A 23,467-nucleotide genomic window follows, 5' to 3' on the forward strand; every position below is an offset into this window, starting at 1 on the left:
CCCCTATTTTACGCTGCTGCTACTCTGTTTATAATCTTTGCATAGGCACTTTCTCTACCTACATGCACATAAACTCAGCAAAAAAAGAAACATCCCTTTTTCAGGACCCTGTCTTTCAAAGATAACTAGTAAAAATCCAATTAACTTCACAGATCTTCATTGTAAAGGTTTAAACACTGTTTCCATGCTTGTTCAATGAACCATAAACAATTAATGAACATGGAGCTGTGGAACGGTCGTTAAGACACTAACAGCTTACGGTAGGCAATTAAGGTCACAGTTATGACAACTTAGGACACTAAAGAGGCCTTTCTACTGACTCTGAAAAACACCAAAAGAAAGATGCTCAGGGTCCCTGCTCATCCGCGTGAATGTGCCTTAAGCATGCAGCAAGGAGGCATGAGGACTGCAGATGTGGCCAGGGCAATAAATTGCAATGTCCGTACTGTGAGACGCCTAAGACAGCGCTACAGGGAGACAGGACGGACAGCTGATCATCCTCGCAGTGGCAGACCACGTGTAACAACACCTGCACAGGATCGGTACATCCGAACATCACACCTGCGGGACAGGTACAGGATGGCAATAACAACTGCCCGAGTTACACCAGGAACACACAATCCCTCCATCAGTGCTCAGACTGTCCGCAATAGGCTGAGAGAGGCTGGACTGAGGGCTTGTAGGCCTGTTGTAAGACAGGTCCTCACCGCAACAACGTCGCCAATAGGCACAAACCCACCGTCACTGGACCAGACAGGACTGGCAAAAAGTGCTCGTCACTGACGAGTCGTGGTTTTGTCTCACCAGGGGTGATGGTCGGATTTGCATTTATCGTCGAAGGAATGAGCGTTACACCAAGGCCTGTACTCTGGAGCGGGATCGATTTGGAGGTGGAGGGTCCGTCATGGTCTGGGGCGGTGTGTCACAGCATCATCGGACTGAGCTTGTTGTCATTGCAGGCAATCTCAACGCTGTGCGTTACAGGGACGACATCCTCCTCCCTGATGTGGTACCCTTCCTGCAGGCTCATCCTGACATGACCCTCCAGCATGACAATGCCACCTGCCATACTGCTCGTTCTGTGTGTGATTTCCTGCAGGACAGGAATGTCAGTGTTCTGCCATGGCCAGCGAAGAGCCCGGATCTCAATCCCATTGAGCAAGTCTGGGACCTGTTGGATCGGAGGGTGAGGGCCATTCCCGGCAGAAATGTCCGGAAACTTGCAGGTGCCTTGGTGGAAGAGTGGGGTCACATCTCACAGCAAGATCTGGCAAATCTGGTGCAGTCCATGAGGAGGAGATGCACTGCGGTACTTATTAATGCAGCTGGTGGCCACACCAGATACTGACTGTTACTTTTGATTTTGACCCCTTTGTTCAGGGACACATTATTTCATTTCTGTTAGTCACATGTCTGTGGAACTTGTTCAGTTTATGTCTCAGTTGTTGAACCTTATGTCCATACAAATATTTACACGTTAAGTTTGCTGAAAATAAACGCAGTTAACAGCGAGAGGACATTTCTTTTTTTGTTTATTACCTCAATGAACCTGTGCTCCCGCACATTGACTCTGTACCGGTACCCCCTGTACATATCCTCACTATTGTTATTTTACTGCTGCTGTTTAATTATGTTACTTTCATTTTCTATTTTTCTACTTATCCATTTTTACTTAACAAATTTTTCTTAACTTCTTAAAGCATTGTTGATTAAGGGCTCGTAAGTAAGCATTTCACTGTAAGGTTGTATTGTTGTATTCGGCGCATGTGACAAATACAATTTGATTTGACACAGTTGAAAAACTAATTTGGATTAATAAAGCATTAGAAAAAAAAGAACTCACCATTTTACCGATCATCATCACATACGGTCCTGCTTGCTGGTTGACTGCCAGAATATCTAGGAGTCTCACGTACCAGAAGATGATATTCAAGCAATACACAGTCCGGCCTGGGACAAGCACATCCTCTCCTCCGATCCTCAATCCAAAGCCCACAAAGAAGGTGACAATAGCCAGGAAGTCTGAGAGGTTAAAATAGTCACTGAACCAGACTTTAACCTTCTGGCTAATCTTCCCAGCTTCAGACATAAACATCTACAAAGAAAGAAACAGAACAGACAATAGGACATGAGTGCATCCAGTGAACTGAGAGCTCAAATCAAATCAACAATGGAAACAAAGTGATAGAAATGGAGAGATATTCTATCAACGTGAATGTGGACTCAGTACTTCTCTGTTTAAACTGTCAACTAGAAGAATAAGGACCTTGTTAAAAGCAAATTGAACTAAACTAAATTGTATTGAATCCTCTGAGAGACAAAGACAGCTGGGTAAGTGTCTTGTCCTTCTCATACAAATGAAGTCATAGGGTCCATTCCAAATGGCAAAAGCAGTGCACTACATAGAAAATACGGTGCCAATTGGAACATAACCATATTGATGTAGAGAGCAGCATTAGCGTACCTCTCGTATCTTCTCGATGGCGGAGGTGAATATGTAGAGGATGACCACCCACTCTTGAGGAGACGGAAACTCGGGCATCCGGACCAGAACGACAAACGAGTACAGCATCAGAAAGCCCAGGTACGCCAGCTATCCAGAGGACAACACACACACACTATTATACAGACCCACAACACACACCTTTACATAGGCTATTATACAGACCCACAACTCACACCTTTACATACCATACACAGGCTATTATACAGACCCACAACTCACACCTTTACACAGGCTATTATACAGACCCACAACTCACACCTTCACACAGGCTATTATACAGACCCACAACACACACACCTTTACACAGGCTATTATACAGACCCACAACACACACACACACACACACACACCTTTACACAGGCTATTATACAGACCCACAACACACACACACACACACACACACACACCTTTACACAGGCTATTATACAGACCCACAACACACACACACACACACACCTTTACACAGGCTATTATACAGACCCACAACACACACACACACACACACACACACACACACACACCTTTACACAGGCTATTATACAGACCCACAACACACACACACACACACCTTCACACAGGCTATTATACAGACCCACAACACACACACCTTCACACAGGCTATTATACAGACCCACAACACACACACCTTCACACAGGCTATTATACAGACCCACAACACACACACCTTCACACAGGCTATTATACAGACCCACAACACACACCTTTACATAGGCTATTATACAGACCCACAACACACACCTTTACATAGGCTATTATACAGACCCACAACACACAAACACACCTTTACACAGGCTATTATACAGACCCACAACACACCTTCACACAGGCTATTATACAGACCCACAACACACACACACACCTTTACACAGGCTATTATACAGACCCACAACACACACACACACACACCTTTACACAGGCTATTATACAGACCCACAACACACACCTTTACACAGGCTATTATACAGACCCACAACACACACACACACACACACACCTTTACACAGGCTATTATACAGACCCACAACACACACACACACACACACACACACACACACACCTTTACACAGGCTATTATACAGACCCACAACACACACCTTTACACAGGCTATTATACAGACCCACAACACACACCTTTACATAGGCTATTATACAGACCCACAACACACACCTTTACATAGGCTATTATACAGACCCACAACACACAAACACACACACACACACACCTTTACACAGGCTATTATACAGACCCACAACACACCTTCACACAGGCTATTATACAGACCCACAACACACACACACACACCTTTACACAGGCTATTATACAGACCCACAACACACACACACACCTTTACACAGGCTATTATACAGACCCACAACACACCTTTACACAGGCTATTATACAGACCCACAACACACACACCTTCACACAGGCTATTATACAGACCCACAACACACACACCTTCACACAGGATATTATACAGACCCACAACACACACACCTTCACACAGGCTATTATACAGACCCACAACACACACCTTTACATAGGCTATTATACAGACCCACAACACACACCTTTACACAGGCTATTATACAGACCCACAACACACACCTTTACACAGGCTATTATACAGACCCACAACACACACCTTTACATAGGCTATTATACAGACCCACAACACACAAACACACACACACACCTTTACACAGGCTATTATACAGACCCACAACACACCTTCACACAGGCTATTATACAGACCCACAACACACACACACACACACCTTTACACAGGCTATTATACAGACCCACAACACACACACACACACACACACACACACACCTTTACACAGGCTATTATACAGACCCACAACACACACACACACACACACACACACACACACACACCCACACACACACCTTTACACAGGCTATTATACAGACCCACAACACACACACCTTTACACAGGCTATTATACAGACCCACAACACACACACCTTTACACAGGCTATTATACAGACCCACAACACACACACACACACACACACACCTTTACACAGGCTATTATACAGACCCACAACACACACCTTTACACAGGCTATTATACAGACCCACAACACACACACCTTCACACAGGATATTATACAGACCCACAACACACCTTTACACAGGCTATTATACAGACCCACAACACACCTTTACACAGGCTATTATACAGACCCACAACACACACACACACACACACACCTTTACACAGGCTATTATACAGACCCACAACACACACACCTTTACACAGGCTATTATACAGACCCACAACACACACACCTTCACACAGGATATTATACAGACCCACAACACACACACCTTCACACAGGCTATTATACAGACCCACAACACACACCTTTACACAGGCTATTATACAGACCCACAACACACACCTTTACACAGGCTATTATACAGACCCACAACACACACACCTTTACACAGGCTATTATACAGACCCACAACACACACCTTTACATAGGCTATTATACAGACCCACAACACACAAACACACACACACACACCTTTACACAGGCTATTATACAGACCCACAACACACCTTCACACAGGCTATTATACAGACCCACAACACACACACACACACACACACCTTTACACAGGCTATTATACAGACCCACAACACACACACACACACACACCTTTACACAGGCTATTATACAGACCCACAACACACACACACACACACACCTTTACACAGGCTATTATACAGACCCACAACACACACACACACACACACACACCTTTACACAGGCTATTATACAGACCCACAACACACACACACCTTTACACAGGCTATTATACAGACCCACAACACACACACCTTTACACAGGCTATTATACAGACCCACAACACACCTTTACACAGGCTATTATACAGACCCACAACACACACACACACACACCTTTACATACCATACACAGCCTATTATACAGACCCACAACACACACACCTTCACACAGGCTATTATACAGACCCACAACACACACCTTCACACAGGCTATTATGCAGACCCACAACACACACCTTTACACAGGCTATTATACAGACCCACAACACACCTTTACATACCATACACAGCCTATTATACAGACCCACAACACACACACACACACACACACACACACACACACACACACACCTTTACATAGGCTATTATACAGACCCACAACACACACACACACACACCTTTACATAGGCTATTATACAGACTCACAACACACCTTTACATAGGCTATTATACAGACCCACAACACACACACCTTTACATAGGCTATTATACAGACCCACAACACACACACCTTTACACAGGCTATTATACAGACCCACAACACACACACACACCTTTACATAGGTTATTATACAGACCCACAACACACACACACCTTTACATAGGCTATTATACAGACCCACAACACACACCTTTACATACCATACACAGGCTATTATTCAGACCCACAACACACACACACACCTTTACATAGGCTATTATACAGACCCACAACACACACACACACACACACACCTTTACATAGGCTATTATACAGACCCACAACACACACACACACACACACACCTTTACATAGGCTATTATACAGACCCACAACACACACCTTTACACAGGCTATTATACAGACCCACAACACACACACACACACCTTTACACAGGCTATTATACAGACCCACAACACACACACCTTTACACAGGCTATTATACAGACCCACAACACACACACCTTCACACAGGATATTATACAGACCCACAACCTACCTTTACACAGGCTATTATACAGACCCACAACACACCTTTACACAGGCTATTATACAGACCCACAACACACACACCTTCACACAGGCTATTATACAGACCCACAACACACACACCTTCACACAGGCTATTATACAGACCCACAACACACACACCTTCACACAGGCTATTATACAGACCCACAACACACACACCTTCACACAGGCTATTATACAGACCCACAACACACACACCTTCACACAGGCTATTATACAGACCCACAACACACACACCTTCACACAGGCTATTATACAGACCCACAACACACACACCTTCACACAGGCTATTATACAGACCCACAACACACACACCTTCACACAGGCTATTATACAGACCCACAACACACACACACCTTCACACAGGCTATTATACAGACCCACAACACACACACACCTTACACAGGCTATTATACAGACCCACAACACACACACACACACCTTTACACAGGCTATTATACAGACCCACAACACACCTTTACACAGGCTATTATACAGACCCACAACACACACACACACCTTCACACAGGCTATTATACAGACCCACAACACACACCTTTACACAGGCTATTATACAGACCCACAACACACACCTTTACATACCATACATAGGCTATTATACAGACCCATAACACACACACACACACACCTTTACACAGGCTATTATACAGACCCACAACACACACCTTTACAAAGGCTATTATACAGACCCACAACACACACACACACCTTTACACAGGCTATTATACAGACCCACAACACACACCTTTACACAGGCAATTATACAGACCCACAACACACACCTTCACACAGGCTATTATACAGACCCACAACACACACCTTCACACAGGCTATTATGCAGACCCACAACACACACCTTTACACAGGCTATTATACAGACCCACAACACACACCTTTACACAGGCTATTATACAGACCCACAAACATACACCAGCTAGCCAGGAGACACACAACACACACATACACCTTCAATTATACCAGTACCGTTACAGGGTTATCACGATACCAGTACCGTTACAGGGTTATCACGATACCAGTACCGCGATACTAGGAAGTAAGGAAGGAAAGGACAAATGAAGCAGACTTCATTACTTGAGGAAAACAGTCCTTATGTTAACACTGAGTCACATTTGTTTATTTTGCAATCTATAGCACACACTGTTGTACAACAATCTATAGCACACACTGTTGTACAACAATCTATAGCACACACTGTTGTACAACAATCTATAGCACACACTGTTGTACAACAATCTATAGCACACACTGTTGTACAACAATCTATAGCACACACTGTTGTACAACAATCTATAGCACACACTGTTGTACAACAATCTATAGCACACACTGTTGAACAACAATCTATAGCACACACTGTTGAACAACAATCTATAGCGCACACTGTTGTACAACAATCTATAGCACACACTGTTGTACAACAATCTATAGCACACACTGTTGTACAACAATCTATAGCACACACTGTTGTACAACAATCTATAGCACACACTGTTTTACAACTATCTATAGCACACACTGTTGTACAACAATCTATAGCACACACTGTTGTACAACAATCTATAGCACACACTGTTGTACAACAGCACCACAGAGTGAAGTCTGCTTTGTGTTTGTTTTGGTATTGTAGTATTGTGATACCAGTATCGATACTGGTAACACACACACACACACACACACACACACACACACACACACACACACACACACACACACACACACACACACACACACAACCAGGTAAGTGTAAAGCTGATTGAAAATGCTTCTTTATTGTTACTAAACCCTTGTCCAAGACAATGCCCAGGACCCATATTTAAAAAGTGTCCCCCCATCCATATAATGTTATTTATTTAAAATCTATATCAGCCCTTTTCAAACCTTTTCTCAGAGACCCCTAGATATTCCATGTATTTGAACTATTCCAGAACTAGCACACCCGAATCCACCAGTCAACGTACGATCCAGCCCTCGACCAGTAGAACCAGTGTGCTGGTTTAGGGCCATCAGAGGAGAGGTTGGAAAAAGGCTGATCTGTAGGGGTCATTATGACCTAAAAGGCTAAACTGATCCTATATCAGCAGTCCTACTTTGTTCCTGCTTTGTGACATACCCCCAGGTCTTTTTAGAGGTGAACACTGTGAGCCTGACTAGTGAAGCATGAAGTGAAAGAAACTACAGCATTCAACAACACCTCTCAGCCATTATACAGACCCACCCCCCACCCTAGACATCAGTCATTCTAACTATGACCTGGGGGTTAGGTAGGGTGTGTGTGGCTGCTGGAGGGCCGTGACTAAACTGAGACTGATCAGTGTGGGGATCAGTGCCGACTGAGGCTGGCAGGGTTATTATGCGGAAGCAGAGATCATGATGTGACAGACATGCAGTGAGAGCTGGATCATTGTGTGGCAGGCAGCATAATTATGTTGATTGTGGGGTAGATAAGCATTGATCTGGGTACAGCAGCTATAGTTATGTTAAGGTCTGTTCTACTGACGCTGTCAGGACATGCAAATGAAGCCAGGGCACCTGGAAAACCACCTGAGGGTACGTGTGTGTGTGTAAGTATGCAGGGGGTGGGAGGTAGAGCGCTGGAAAAGTACACACACGCCCAGCCTCCCTCTGTCCTCTCAACATGAACTCATTTCATGTCAGCCCTCCCTGGTCTCAGAGTACACACACTGGGCGAGTTGTGCTCATTTTTACACCATTACATTACTTCTAAAGGGAAATCTCCACCCACCCGGGACACAAAGCGATGCAAAACGAACTCATCAACACACACACACACACACACACACACACACACACACACACACACACACACACACACACACACACACACACACACACACACACAGGAAATATCCCACAAGGAGAAAGGAAACATCCCTTCCATTCAAGCTGCTTAGCGGCTCCACGGGGAAAACCTTGGTAGTCAGAACTCTGCTGTACCATTAAACATAGCAGAGCCCAGAGCGTCTGCTAGTCAGTTCAAATGGAGGGGTAGAACCAGGGACCAGGGTTTCATACCGTGTTGAACCAGAACTCTGCTGTACCATTAAACATAGTAGAGCCCAGAGCGTCTGCTAGTCAGTTCACATGGACGGGTAGAACCAGGGACCAGGGTTTCATACCGTGTTGAACCAGAACTCTGCTGTACCGTTAAACATAGTAGAGCCCAGAGCGTCTGCTAGTCAGTTCACATGGAGGGGTAGAACCAGGGACCAGGGTTTCATACCGTGTTGAACCAGAACTCTGCTGTACCATTAAACATAGTAGAGCCCAGAGCGTCTGCTAGTCAGTTCACATGGAGGGGTAGAACCAGGGACCAGGGTTTCATACCGTGTTGAACCAGAACTCTGCTGTACAGTTAAACATAGTAGAGCCCAGAGCGTCTGCTAGTCAGTTCACATGGAGGGGTAGAACCAGGGACCAGGGTTTCATACCGTGTTGAACCAGAACTCTGCTGTACCGTTAAACATAGTAGAGCCCAGAGCGTCTGCTAGTCAGTTCACATGGAGGGGTAGAACCAGGGACCAGGGTTTCATACCGTGTTGAACCAGAACTTGACGATGGGGGCGTGGTAGAAGGCGTAGAACTTCCTGGTTAGAGGAAGTCTTCGGGAGCGGACCTGTGTCTCCGCCTCATCCTTCACCTCCACGTTGTCATCCGCCTTCGCCTCCTGGAACACGTCCTGGAGAAGAATCATGTTTAATAACGCCTGTTTAATAGACATGTAAGCATATGCATATGTCCATATATATACATGCAGACTGAAAACAGACCACAGCACCAGAAATTAAGAAACAATGAATTAAGAGAGAACTGCAGTCCAACCCGATCTCTCATATAGCTACCCCTCATAGCCAAACCCCAGGACCATCATAGCTACCCCTCATAGCCAAACCCCAGGACCATCATAGCTACCCCTCATAGCTAAATCCCAGGACCCTCATAGCTACCCCTCATAGCTAAATCCCAGGACCCTCATAGCTACCCCTCATAGCCAAACCCCAGGACCATCATAGCTACCCCTCATAGCTAAATCCCAGGACCCTCATAGCTACCCCTCATAGCTAAATCCCAGGACCATCATAGCTACCCCTCATAGCTAAATCCCAGGACCCTCATAGCTACCCCTCATAGCCAAACCCCAGGACCATCATAGCTACCCCTCATAGCCAAACCCCAGGACGCTCATAGCTACCCCTCATAGCCAAACCCCAGGATCATCATAGCTACCCCTCATAGCCAAGCCCCAGGACCATCATAGCTACCCCTCATAGCTAAATCACAGGACCCTCATAGCTAAACCCCAGGACCCTCATAGCTACCCCTCATAGCTAAATCCCAGGACCCTCATAGCTACCCCTCATAGCTAAATCCCAGGACCCTCATAGCTAAACCCCAGGACCCTCATAGCTACCCCTCATAGCTAAATCCCAGGACCCTCATAGCTACCCCTCATAGCCAAACCCCAGGACCCTCATAGCTACCCCTCATAGCTAAACCCCAGGACCATCATAGCTACCCCTCATAGCTAAATCCCAGGACCCTCATAGCTAAACCCCAGGACCCTCATAGCTACCCCTCATAGCTAAACCCCAGGACCCTCATAGCTACCCCTCATAGCTAAACCCCAGGACCATCATAGCTACCCCTCATAGCTAAATCCCAGGACCCTCATAGCTACCCCTCATAGCCAAACCCCAGGATCATCATAGCTACCCCTCATAGCCAAACCCCAGGATCATCATAGCTACCCCTCATAGCTAAACCCCAGGACCCTCATAGCTACCCCTCATAGCTAAATCCCAGGACCCTCATAGCTACCCCTCATAGCTAAACCCCAGGACCATCATAGCTACCCCTCATAGCTAAACCCCAGGACCATCATAGCTACCCCTCATAGCTAAATCCCAGGACCCTCATAGCTACCCCTCATAGCCAAACCCCAGGACCCTCATAGCTACCCCTCATAGCTAAATCCCAGGACCCTCATAGCTACCCCTCATAGCTAAATCCCAGGACCCTCATAGCTACCCCTCATAGCTAAATCCCAGGACCCTCATAGCTACCCCTCATAGCCAAACCCCAGGACCATCATAGCTACCCCTCATAGCCAAACCCCAGGACGCTCATAGCTACCCCTCATAGCCAAACCCCAGGATCATCATAGCTACCCCTCATAGCCAAGCCCCAGGACCATCATAGCTACCCCTCATAGCTAAATCACAGGACCCTCATAGCTAAACCCCAGGACCCTCATAGCTACCCCTCATAGCTAAATCCCAGGACCCTCATAGCTACCCCTCATAGCTAAACCCCAGGACCATCATAGCTACCCCTCATAGCTAAACCCCAGGATCATCAGAATACCAGTAGCACCAGTGTACTTTCCAGAACAGACACAGTAAGATAAGAAAATACAACATAAACTAAGATAACAGATGAGATGAACTCTGTCATATTGATTCTGACCATCTGTATGTTGTCGGTGGTGTTATGGAAGTTGTGTTCGCTGTCCTCCATGGTCATCTGATGGGCGTCCTGACTCTGAGGGATGTGGGACATCTCTGCCTTTGTCTTGTACTCCAACAGGAGGATGGCAGGAGGCACCAGGATACTGAGGATCACCTAGAGATATATACATTATTATATTCATATTATATTTAGTTTTGAAATGTATTTATTGTATATGTTTATTTATGTTTACTCAGGAGGGACCAGGATAATGAGAATCACCTGGAAAAACATAATACATATATAATAACCATCCAAGCACAGAGCCCTGTGGAACACTATTGCGTGCGTGCGCGTGCATATACACTGCATTGCTGGGCAGTGTCACCTTGTACCAGGAGTTCTTCCTCATGTTGAGTCGTCCCATCCACATGTCTGACAGCAGCAGCTGGGTACAGGTGTGAGCCACGAAGGGTCGTAACCGTGACGACACGGCCAGCTTCAGACAGGTGCTGTTACTCCAGTTCTTCAGTTCGTAGGTCAGCAGTTTCATCGCCATGGTTTCATCCTGTCTGAACGACTGCTCCAGAAGGTCCACTGCTAGCGTGCCAAATTCACTATGAAATAATAATCATCATCAAACCTACATTACTCCAGACATCATCCCTCTGAACATCACACACACACATACCACAGTATCAAACTCACTGAAAACACATTCATAAACATCATCACTTCACTCACAACAATAGTCTGATACATTACATACTAATACTCAGTCATACTCATACTTCAGGTAGCCTTGAGTATTAGTGACTACTAATAGTAATGCATCATACTTAGAGTACTTAAAGTATTAGTATGTCATCTGTCACATATTATAGTAGTCTTGAGTATTAGTGAGGATTGAAGTGTCCTAGTTATTTGGTGTGTAATGTGTCATACTTGGAGTAGTCCTTGAGTTCCTGGGAGGTGTCGTCGACCACGTCACTCTTCTTGGCCTCATAGCCCATGGAGCGACAGAGTTTACAGGCCACTAGGGCCTTGGCCATGCTTTCCTCCCCATGCTGCCAGAAGAACAGAGACATCTTCTGCCTATTCATCAGGACGGCCCACATCAGCAGCTCATTGAACGGGTACGGGAACCGGCGTGTCTCCGGGTCGTCGATGTCAACTATCTCCTCCTTGGCTTTTTTCTTGGACTGGTCTGTCGCCGACTCCAACTAAGAGGGAGAGGGGTGGGTGTCAAGAGGGGGATTTGAATGTAATCTGATGGCTCAGTTCTGTGGGTTTGTATGGCTGATTGTGTGTGTGTGTGTGTGTGTGTGTGTGTGTGTACACCTTGGGTTTGTATTGATTTGATTGATTTATTTCATTCATGCTCGCAGTCAAGAGTAATGCAGAATACACGGTTACATTCAGACAATACTTCAAAACATGATATTAAATAAAATCCTATCTCACAAGAAATTACAGTTTAAAGTGTCACATTTTGTTATTAAAAAGTCTGATGGCAGATGTCAATGGTAGAATTTTTCAGCCTATTTTCCTTGCGTTGATGCCGGACAGTTTGTTCTGGTTGCGGAGGACTCTGCCAGTACTCTCCCCTTCTCTGTGGTAGGAGATCCTGTAGACGGTGGTCAGGTTGGTGCATGTCAGTGACCAGTCTTACTGCTGCTTGCTCTCTCCATGGCTGTAGTGGTGGAAGGGTCAGTGGGATGTCTCTGTTTTGGTTATTATCTTGCTTGTCCTTTCCTGTACCCTATCCAGCGCAGCTTGTTGCATCTTTGTGCAGCCTACCAGCAACACACTGGCATACTCCAGGCATGGTCAGATTACATTGGTATAGATTTCCACAAGGTCATCAGTGGACAGGCTGTTTCTTGCCATCACACAAGTCACAGTGTGTTCTCAGATATGACTGTCCATGTTGTGCGTGTGTGTGTACCTTGGGTTTGTATGGCTGTGCAGTCTTGATGAAGTGGTCGTGCCTGGTCTTCTCCTTCTTGTCGGCCTGGATACTGAACGACTCTTGGCTCTTCCTCAGGTGGGACCCAGGCCCTGCAGAGTGGCGACCTGACCTCTGGAGAGAGACAGAGAAAAAGATAGAGTAATGCTGTGCTCTAAGTGAATCAATCAGTGAAAGCACAAGATCAAAATAACCTGTGTGAACAATGAGTTTAACCCTTGACCCTGAAGCGAACTTATGTTTTAACCTTTAATCTTCAACCCTTAACACGAACCGTTAACCCTTACCCTGCTGTTGCCATGGAGATTGTTGTAGATAATCCTGAAGCGTTTCCTGGTGTAGTTGCACCTGTAAGTCCCGCCCATCAGGTACTCTATCACCAGGCCAATGTCAATTAAGGTCATCTTGTAGTTAGGGGGGAGATTACCCTGGAAACAGTTAGTCATAGTGAGCCATACTAATCAACAACACCATCAATTACTATTGTTCAAATTCATTCAGACTTTGACAATCAATGGTTGACAAGAAGTCAAAGATGTACCTGTTTGACATCCCTTACGAGGTTGAAGAGCGTGGGATTGGTAGGGGACTGTTTCTGGAACAGAAGAGACACAGATAAAAACACGATGCCCAGCAGGACCATGGATAAACAGACCGTTTAGAAATGATTGACAGAATACGAATAAAACATTAGATTTGAGAGGTTGCACGTGTGAAGAGAACAGTAATGGTACCAGCATAGAGCCCTGTGGAGCATCATTACATGTATGTGTGTGAAATTGGTGAGCCATGTGTGTGTGTGTGTGTGTTACCGTGTTGTATAGCTCCTCCAGCCGTGTGATGGTAAGGAACCTGTGCATGCTAACTCCATTCTCAATCAGGAGCTTCACAAACTCCACACGGTCCATCACTAAGGCATCCAGCATGGCCTGCTCCAACGAACCCACCTGCACACACACACACACACACACACACACACACACACCTCAACAAGGATCCAACATTGACTGCACTAACAAGTGACTGGACGTTTCTATATCCTGAATAAATACACAGACCAGTTCAGATTAGTCAAAATAAACAGTCTACTGGCAGCCTTCCTGTAGCTTGTCCCTTGGGTCATATAGAACCACTGACTCTGGAGTGGCTAGCTTAGGAGATATTTGGGGTTTCATTTAGGCTGATACTGATGAACAGCACATTCATAACAGATGCAGTCTTGACAGACAGCCAGCCACACAGACAGACAGACAGAGAGCCAGCCAGCCAGCCAGCCAGCCACATAGACAGAGAGCCGGCCAGCCAGCCACATAGACAGAGAGCCAGCCAGCCAGCCACATAGACAGAGAGAGCCAGCCAGCCAGAGACAGAGACAAAGAGAGCCAGCCAGCCAGCGACAAAGAGAGCCAGCCATCCACATAAACAGAGAGAGCCAGCCAGCCAGAGACAGAGACAGAGACAAAGAGAGCCAGCCAGCCAGAGACAGAGACAAAGAGAGCCAGCCAGCCACATAAACAGAGAGACCCAGCCAGCCAGAGACAAAGAGAGCCAGCCATCCACATAAACAGAGAGAGCCAGCCAGCCAGAGACAGAGATAAAGAGAGCCAGCCAGCCAGAGACAGAGACAAAGAGAGCCAGCCATCCACATAAACAGAGAGAGCCAGCCAGCCAGAGACAAAGAGAGCCAGCCATCCACATAAACAGAGAGAGCCAGCCAGCCAGAGACAGAGATAAAGAGAGCCAGCCAGCCAGAGACAGAGACAAAGAGAGCCAGCCATCCACATAAACAGAGAGAGCCAGCCAGCCAGAGACAAAGAGAGCCAGCCAGCCACACACAGATAGACGTACCAGTAGCTGCTGTCCGTAGACAAACACATGGTTCTTAGCGATGTCCACCCGGTCCCAGGCCAGAGTCAGAACCAGCTGGTCAAACGCAGACTCATTGGTGCCTGGAGGAGCAGCACACAAATCACATGTTATTGGTCACATGCGCCAAATACAACAGGTGTAGACTTTACAGGAAAATGCTTACTTACGAGCCCGTTCCCAACAATGCAGAGTTAAAAAGACAAATATTTGCTAAATAAAAAGGAAATGGTAACACAAAAACATTGAGGCTATATACGAGGAGTACCAGTACTGAGTCAATGTGCAGGGTTACGAGGTAGTTTGTAGTATGTACATAGGGTTAGAAGAGACTAGGTAATCAGGATATATAATAAAACAGTAGCAGCAGCGTAAGCACACACACACACTAATTGCTAGGCAAAGCCAGATGAATTCTGTGTTTCCTGTTGACTTAGAGAACAGGGCTAGGGGGAGGACAATACAGAAACAACCATACAGAATAATACAGATGAATTATCATACTAATCCCCACTACTGTTTTACACAGAACCATATCCTAACATGGGATCCAATGTACACTCTAATCATCCATATAAACCCATGCATGAAGTCAGAGTTCCACACCAAGTTAGTCTTCTAGTGGATGAAAGCTGAACAATCCCCCTCAGGGGACTCCTGGCACATGGTTTGGGAGTGCCCAGGGGTTTTACATTTCTGGACTTGTGTTTCATCCGGTCTTTGTGACATAATGGGTAGAAATGTACAATGTTGCCCATCTATTTTATTGTTAAATGATGACACTACTTTAGATCTGTCAAACAGAGACATATTTGGCTGGCTTAACAGCAGACCAAAATATTATAGCCTCACGTCAGCAGGCTCCTCATTCTTTAAGCAGACATCTGTGTCTGCCATCATTCACGGACATTATAAACATGGAAATATCTGTAGCACTCGTGCATGGGGCAAATTAAAAACATATTTGCTCTTTCATCAACATATGACTCTGTAAAAAGACTGCTATTGTGAACCACTAATCTAACTTTGGGTTGGGGAAGTCCTGTGGGTGGGTGTGGGATGGGAACTTTGTCTTGTTCGGTCTTGTCACCTGTTTCTCTGTCTATGTGTACCCGTTTTGTGTACCTTATTAAAAATTTAATAATAGTGCATACTAATACACAGTCATACACAACTACCATAGAGAGAGAATTTCCTACAGGATTTCCTTTTGGTAAAGTTTAAAGTCGTATTTTCAGGATGTAAATCCTGATGTGGGAGACGGGACATTTCCATATTTACAAACATTTCTCTGTAACCTTACGGTTCATCTGATATGTTTATGGAGGAAATCTGAAAGTAACTGTCCAAAGAAAATCTCACATTTAACAGCTCATAATCTGTTAACTCAAACCAAATCATGTTGTTGACTTATACTCTTCCTATACTCATGTGACCAAAGCATAAATTACAGGAAAAAAAAAAAAAAACTTAAAAAACCCCACCTCAAAATTGTATCTCAAACAGACCGTTTCAAAAATGCTTGCCATTTCCTCATAGCGGACACGTCTCATATTTCCTCAGAGGACACTTCTCATTATCACCGAGATGGCTCATTGGCTGATGTGGCTAAATCAGCCATTTACACCCACACCATTCTGTTGTTGCTGTAAGCCCACACCATTCTGCTGCTTTTTAACGTAGATACAATTAATTATAGGTCATATTTCACAGAAATCTGGAATCACTGGACAGCTATTTTAAAGGTATTTCCATATGCTTGTGTATGTATCCTTTAGGGTCTAATGAGCTATTGAGGCCTTCTATTGAGGATGTGTTACTGGTTGACCAAGACTAATGCTGGTTTGACAGGCTTATATTTTCCTGCTGGCTGGGCATCTATTAGGCTCAGTCAGAATGTCCTGAACTCTTGACTGACTGGACTGGTTCCTCTACTACAGGATCAAACACCATCTACATAGCTGATAGACAAGCTGCGCGGGGCGGACTTTGAACACATTCCTGCCTTTGTCTGAACTTCTTATTCAATGACAGAAGACCACTGATAGAGACATACACACATAACTACTGAATACACAGGGACAGACTAGTTCATGTGAATACCTGTCCTTTCAGAGCTCTCTCTTGCCCTCTGTCTTAGATTGGATAGAACAGAACGGAGAAAAGTGAGAAGAGGACAGATTCATGTGTTGTGAGAATGGAGTCTCAGAGTATCTAGCAATAAGCCCCTCTGAGACCCACACGGAAACCCCAAAAGAGAGCAAGTGAGAGAGCGAGAGACAAACAGACAGACAGGGAGGAGAGGGAGAGACAGACAGGGAGGAGAGGGAGAGACAGACAGGGAGGAGAGGGAGAGACAGACAGACAGACAGGGAGGGAGGAGACAGACAGACAGACAGACAGGGAGGAGAGGGAGGAGACAGACAGACAGACAGACAGGGAGGAGAGGGAGAGAGACAGACAGACAGACAGGGAGGGAGGAGAGGGAGAGAGACAGACAGACAGACAGGGAGGAAGGAGAGGGAGAGAGACAGACAGACAGACAGGGAGGAAGGAGAGGGAGAGAGACAGACAGACAGACAGGGAGGAAGGAGAGGGAGAGAGACAGACAGACAGGGAGGAAGGAGAGAGACAGACAGACAGGGAGGAAGGAGAGAGACAGACAGACAGGGAGGAAGGAGAGAGACAGACAGACAGGGAGGAAGGAGAGGGAGAGAGACAGACAGACAGGGAGGAAGGAGAGGGAGAGAGACAGACAGACAGGGAGGAAGGAGAGGGAGAGAGACAGACAGACAGGGAGGAAGGAGAGGGAGAGAGACAGACAGACAAGGAGGAAGGAGAGGGAGAGAGACAGACAGACAGGGAGGAAGGAGAGGGAGAGAGACAGACAGACAGGGAGGAAGGAGAGGGAGACAGACAGACAGACAAGGAGGAAGGAGAGAGAGACAGACAGACAGGGAGGAAGGAGAGGGAGAGAGAGACATACAGACAGGGAGGAGAGGGAGAGAGAGAGACAGACAGACAGGGAGGAGAGGGAGAGAGAGAGACAGACAGGGAGGGAGGAGAGGGAGAGAGAGAGACAGGGAGGGAGGAGAGTGAGAGAGAGAGACAGGGAGGGAGGAGAGTGAGAGAGAGACAGGGAGGGAGGAGAGCGTTGACTTCTCAAAACATATCTATAGTATCAGTTTCAAAATGAAAACAAAAGTGAAAACTTTGGCTACACAACCCACTGTCTCGCCCTTCTGTTTGTTTTATCATTATGATGTTTTCATTTGCCCTCTCCCTTTCCCTAGGAGGTCAGAGGTCAGAGAGGAGTCATGGACACAGATCTTCTGTCAGTCAAACAGCAGGACACTGAGATGAAGTTACCCATCACACACACACACACACACACCTTTCAGTAATGCCCTCAGTATGGCCACATCGATATCCTGGTGGTCCTCAGAGCCGATATGAAACACAGTGATCTGTCGTTCAGAGGAAGGAGAGAAAACCCACATGGTCACCAAAAAAATCTAAAGTAATGCAATAAGTTCTGGTATTTATGAAAAACGATAAGCGTTATCAGTATCATCCATATCTTTATATTACCGTAAATTCCGGACTATAAGCCGCAACTTTTTTCCCAGGCTTTGAACCTCGTGGCTTAAACAATGACGCGGCTAATATATGGATTTTTCCTGCTTTCAATTTTTTTTTCTCCAAAAAAACATTCTGTGACGTGTCAGTTTTTTGGCGGCATGAAGCTTTCATTAGACCAATGAAATTGCCGAACGGGTTAAGGTCAAACAACTTTTTTGTTTACTGTTTAGATTAAATCGAGCGCTCTCAAACTTCCCATCATTCTGATTACGGTAGTCATTTTGTCACCCTCATCATGGCAAAGACACAGAGAAATGCATATGATGCAGCTTTCAAGTTGAAGGGGATTGATCTGGCTGTTGGAAAAGGAAATAGAGCTGCTGCACGGGAGCTTGGTCTTAATGAGTCGATGATAAGACGTTGGAAACAGCAGCGTGAGGAATTGACTCAGTGCAAACAGACAACTAAAGCTTACTGCTAATTTTAAATTTTTTGTTACAAGCCGTGTTTCGTTAAAGCCCATTTATTTTGTTACAAGCCGTGTTTCGTTAAAGCCTATTTATTTTTGTTACAAGCCGTGTTTCGTTAAAGCCTATTTATTTTGTTACAAGCCGTGTTTCGTTAAAGCCTGTTTATTTTTGTTACAAGCCGTGTTTCGTTAAAGCCTATTTATTTTTGTTACAAGCCGTGTTTCGTTAAAGCCTATTTATTTTGTTACAAGCCGTGTTTCGTTAAAGCCTATTTATTTTTGTTACAAGCCGTGTTTCGTTAAAGCCTATTTATTTTGTTACAAGCCGTGTTTCGTTATAGCCTATTTATTTGTGTTACAAGCCGTGTTTCGTTAAAGCCTATTTATTTTGTTACAAGCCGTGTTTCGTTATAGCCTATTTATTTGTGTTACAAGCCGTGTTTCGTTAAAGCCTATTTATTTTGTTACAAGCCGTGTTTCGTTAAAGCCCATTTATTTTGTTACAAGCCGTGTTTCGTTAAAGCCTACTTATTTTTTGTTACAAGCCGTGTTTCGTTAAAGCCCATTTATTTTGTTACAAGCCGTGTTTCGTTAAAGCCTATTTATTTTTGTTACAAGCCGTGTTTCGTTAAAGCCTACTTATTTTTGTTACAAGCCGTGTTTCGTTAAAGCCTGTGTAAAGTTCATTTGTTTCAATGTACCGGTAGACACCTGCGGCTTATAGACATGTGCGGCTTATTTATGTTCAAAATATTATTCTTTTTTAAATTCAGTGGGTGCGGCTTATATTCAGGTGCGCTTAATAGTCTGGAAATTACGGTAATCAGACTATAAACAGACGACACAGTACGCATTGTAGGATTCAGCTTTCTCTTAAAATTCATTCAGTATTTGTATTTGTTAAGGATCCCCATTAGCTTTACATTTACATTTACGTCATTTAGCAGACGCTCTTATCCAGAGCGACTTACATTTCATACAATTTCATACATTTTTTTCATACATTTCTTTTTTTTTTTTCTGTGCTGGCCCCCCGTGGGAATCGAACCCACAACCCTGGACGTTGCAAACACCATGCTCTACCAACTGAGCTACAGGGAAGGCTGGGAGGGAGGAGAGGGAGAGGCAGCAGCTACTCATCCTGGGGTCCAGCAACATTACGGCAGTTATATACAATTTGAAATATTACATTTCAGAACACTTTACCCAATACATTTAGTCCACTACTCCACTATCACATATTTACAAAACAACATCCATGTGTACGTGTGTCTTATGTATATGTGTGTCTGTGCCTGTGTGCGCGTGTGTGTGTGTGTGTGTGTGTGTGTCTTCACAGTCCCCGCTGTTCCATAAGATGTATTTTTATCTGTTTTTTAAATCAGATTCTACTGCTTGCATCAGTTACCTGATGTGGAATAGATTTCCATGTATTAACTGTGAGTTAACCATGTGTTTACCAGTTCTTTGCTCTTCATACATTCCATAAGGGTCTGGAAGAGGTGCATGGCATCGCTGTGGCTGAAGTTGAACGTCTTTTTGATCGTAGCGATGATTTCCGTCTCCACACCGTCAGGTAGACCCCTGAAGGGTTAAAGGAAGTTACATCCAGGATCATTCCTCTAAGTAACGGTCCTAGCACAGAACCCTGTGGAACCCCATTATATGTGGAGCAATCTGTTAAAAGAACGTGCGTCTCACCCCCCCTCCTCAGTCTGTTTGTGGACGTAGGCCAGTATGTCAGCGGCACGCCCAGTCCCCTCACAGACCACCACGGGGACAGTCTCCTGAAGGTACTCCAACACCGTCAGAATTACGTTGGGACCCCCCTCAAATATCAACGCTACCACAGGAACACCCTGACCAATTCCTGGGGGGAGGGAGAAAGACAGAGCGAGAGAGAGAGAGAGAGAGAGAGAGAAAGCCAGAAGATCACTAAATATGCTGTAAAGAACATTGGAAACATCTCAAATATCAACACTATGTTCATCTAGATGCTGTATTCTAATGGTCTCTGTTTGTGATGACAACAGGAAAGCAGTAAAGGGTTAACAGAGAGACAGTTGACAGGTCTTAAAGCTCCATTTTGAGAGGGTGTTTCAGCAGGTCAGCAGACTGCCACACCATAATAACAGTGGGTGTACATAGTGTCTGCCTAGGCTATTTTAATAATAGGGGATCTAAGGTTACTGAGATAATAGCTGGTCTCTGGTAACTGCCTCTGTCACACACTGGCACTTAGAAGCACCACACAGAGACAGAAAGGCCAGGGGAGATACAGCAACTAGGGTAGACACTGACTGATAGACTTATTTTGCTTATCTTTATCAAGGGTGAAAATTATTTTAGACTTGACCGTTATTCTTAGACATTGCCTTCAGGTGTCAAAGTACTCTCAACACACAGCCACAGAGAAGATGCCTGTGGCGGAAATAATAATATTAAAACGTTACGTTTGGATCCTGGATGCTAATTGGTTGATAGTTGTTAGTTATTTACGATAATCCACAGGTAATGCTTGTTAACAGTGCTATTTGAATTATCACTGCGCATTCTCTGTCCCACAGCCCAGCCAGGCAGTTCCAAAACCTTCTCTCTACCGGAAACTGCATCTTGACATTATTCCCCATGTTTCTAGCCTAGCATTTGGGTTGCAACAGTGGGGGGTTTGTCTAAACCCTGCAGTCTGCCTCCGATCTCTGCAACAATGTTGGAATGCAACCTTCAGCGTGCAAAATGAGAATGAACGTGTCTGGACGAGACAGACAGCTTCTCTGAGCCAGGTGAAGTCATGCAGGCCCAGTCCGGGCCGTTCTGCCGCCCTAGGCGAGAAAAAATAACCACCCTCCTCCTATCCCAGAAAACTAAAATAGTGTAGCCTACAGTGACGGCCCACAATGCAATTCTATGAATGCCCATCCATGTACTACCGTTTGTAAAACAGGTAGTTGCATTGGTTTTATTAGCCTAATCCTGATTCCTGACCAAGGCTTAAGACTAATCATTTTGTCTATTTAAGATCTGCATATGAGATACCCAAGATTATCAGGAGTTACGAGCCCATTTTCAGTGAGAATCCATGTGTTTACACAGCTGGAAATGCAGAAGTATGTTCTTCTTTGCTATGATTAGCTTGTAAAAAAATGGACAAATAGGCCTACAATTGATTCATGACAATTTAGCCCACGGAGTGAAACTCCCAGACAGCAGTCGTGAGTAGCCTCATTTCATTCCATATTGTCCTTTTTATTTGGACCCATCCTGGTTTTAGGATATCTAATTGCATTTTTATTTCATAGGGCTATTTGGTCAAAGAGACATGCTTGATGTAAAAAAAAAAAGTGTCTGTCTCATAATATTGTCCTAAATATGGTCTCCAGTCTGTAGGCAACAGAAAAACCACAGGTTACTACTCTTTCTACTATAGGCTACATGATTAATGTTGGGTGACTTGAGTGTCGGTGGAGCACCGCAGCTCTGCTCATCTCCAACAGCACCCTGGAGAGGCATGCTGGGAATGGACAAGCTAAATATTTTGCAACCCTGACTTTGGCAAAGTGGGCACTCCTTATCATGGCATCAGCACTCACCTAAATAGTCCATATGCCATTGGGCGAGATCCGTTTTCCTTGTTTTTGGGCAGAATTATGTGAGGCGTTATGTGTTGTTGGAGGTGCGTCTTGGT

The 23,467-nt window shown here is 45.0% G+C and overlaps 1 protein-coding gene across 4 annotated transcripts in view; it reads right to left on the reverse strand.

The window, feature by feature from the left end:
• The window catches only part of LOC115203342 (transient receptor potential cation channel subfamily M member 7), a 111,958-nt gene that overhangs the window by 44,015 nt on the left and 44,476 nt on the right, over positions 1-23,467 (reverse strand). For all 4 annotated transcript variants that reach the window (XR_003880151.1, XM_029767960.1, XM_029767959.1 and 1 more), the window contains exons 8-21: positions 21,484-21,652; positions 21,243-21,366; positions 19,126-19,198; positions 15,714-15,814; positions 14,678-14,812; positions 14,407-14,460; positions 14,153-14,293; positions 13,845-13,979; positions 12,842-13,119; positions 12,285-12,513; positions 11,915-12,070; positions 9,984-10,127; positions 2,465-2,593; positions 1,844-2,095 (exon numbers count right to left, since the gene is read on the reverse strand). Coding sequence is in view for 3 of the 4 variants with exons in the window: in XM_029767960.1 (XP_029623820.1) it covers positions 1,844-2,095; positions 2,465-2,593; positions 9,984-10,127; positions 11,915-12,070; positions 12,285-12,513; positions 12,842-13,119; positions 13,845-13,979; positions 14,153-14,293; positions 14,407-14,460; positions 14,678-14,812; positions 15,714-15,814; positions 19,126-19,198; positions 21,243-21,366; positions 21,484-21,652 (2,120 nt within the window). In the remaining variant the exon portion in view is untranslated. The remainder of the gene's footprint in view (positions 1-1,843; positions 2,096-2,464; positions 2,594-9,983; positions 10,128-11,914; positions 12,071-12,284; positions 12,514-12,841; positions 13,120-13,844; positions 13,980-14,152; positions 14,294-14,406; positions 14,461-14,677; positions 14,813-15,713; positions 15,815-19,125; positions 19,199-21,242; positions 21,367-21,483; positions 21,653-23,467) is intronic.

The sequence above is a fragment of the Salmo trutta genome, chromosome 12 (genome assembly GCF_901001165.1).
Source record: "Salmo trutta chromosome 12, fSalTru1.1, whole genome shotgun sequence".
NCBI classification, from domain to species: domain Eukaryota; kingdom Metazoa; phylum Chordata; class Actinopteri; order Salmoniformes; family Salmonidae; genus Salmo; species Salmo trutta.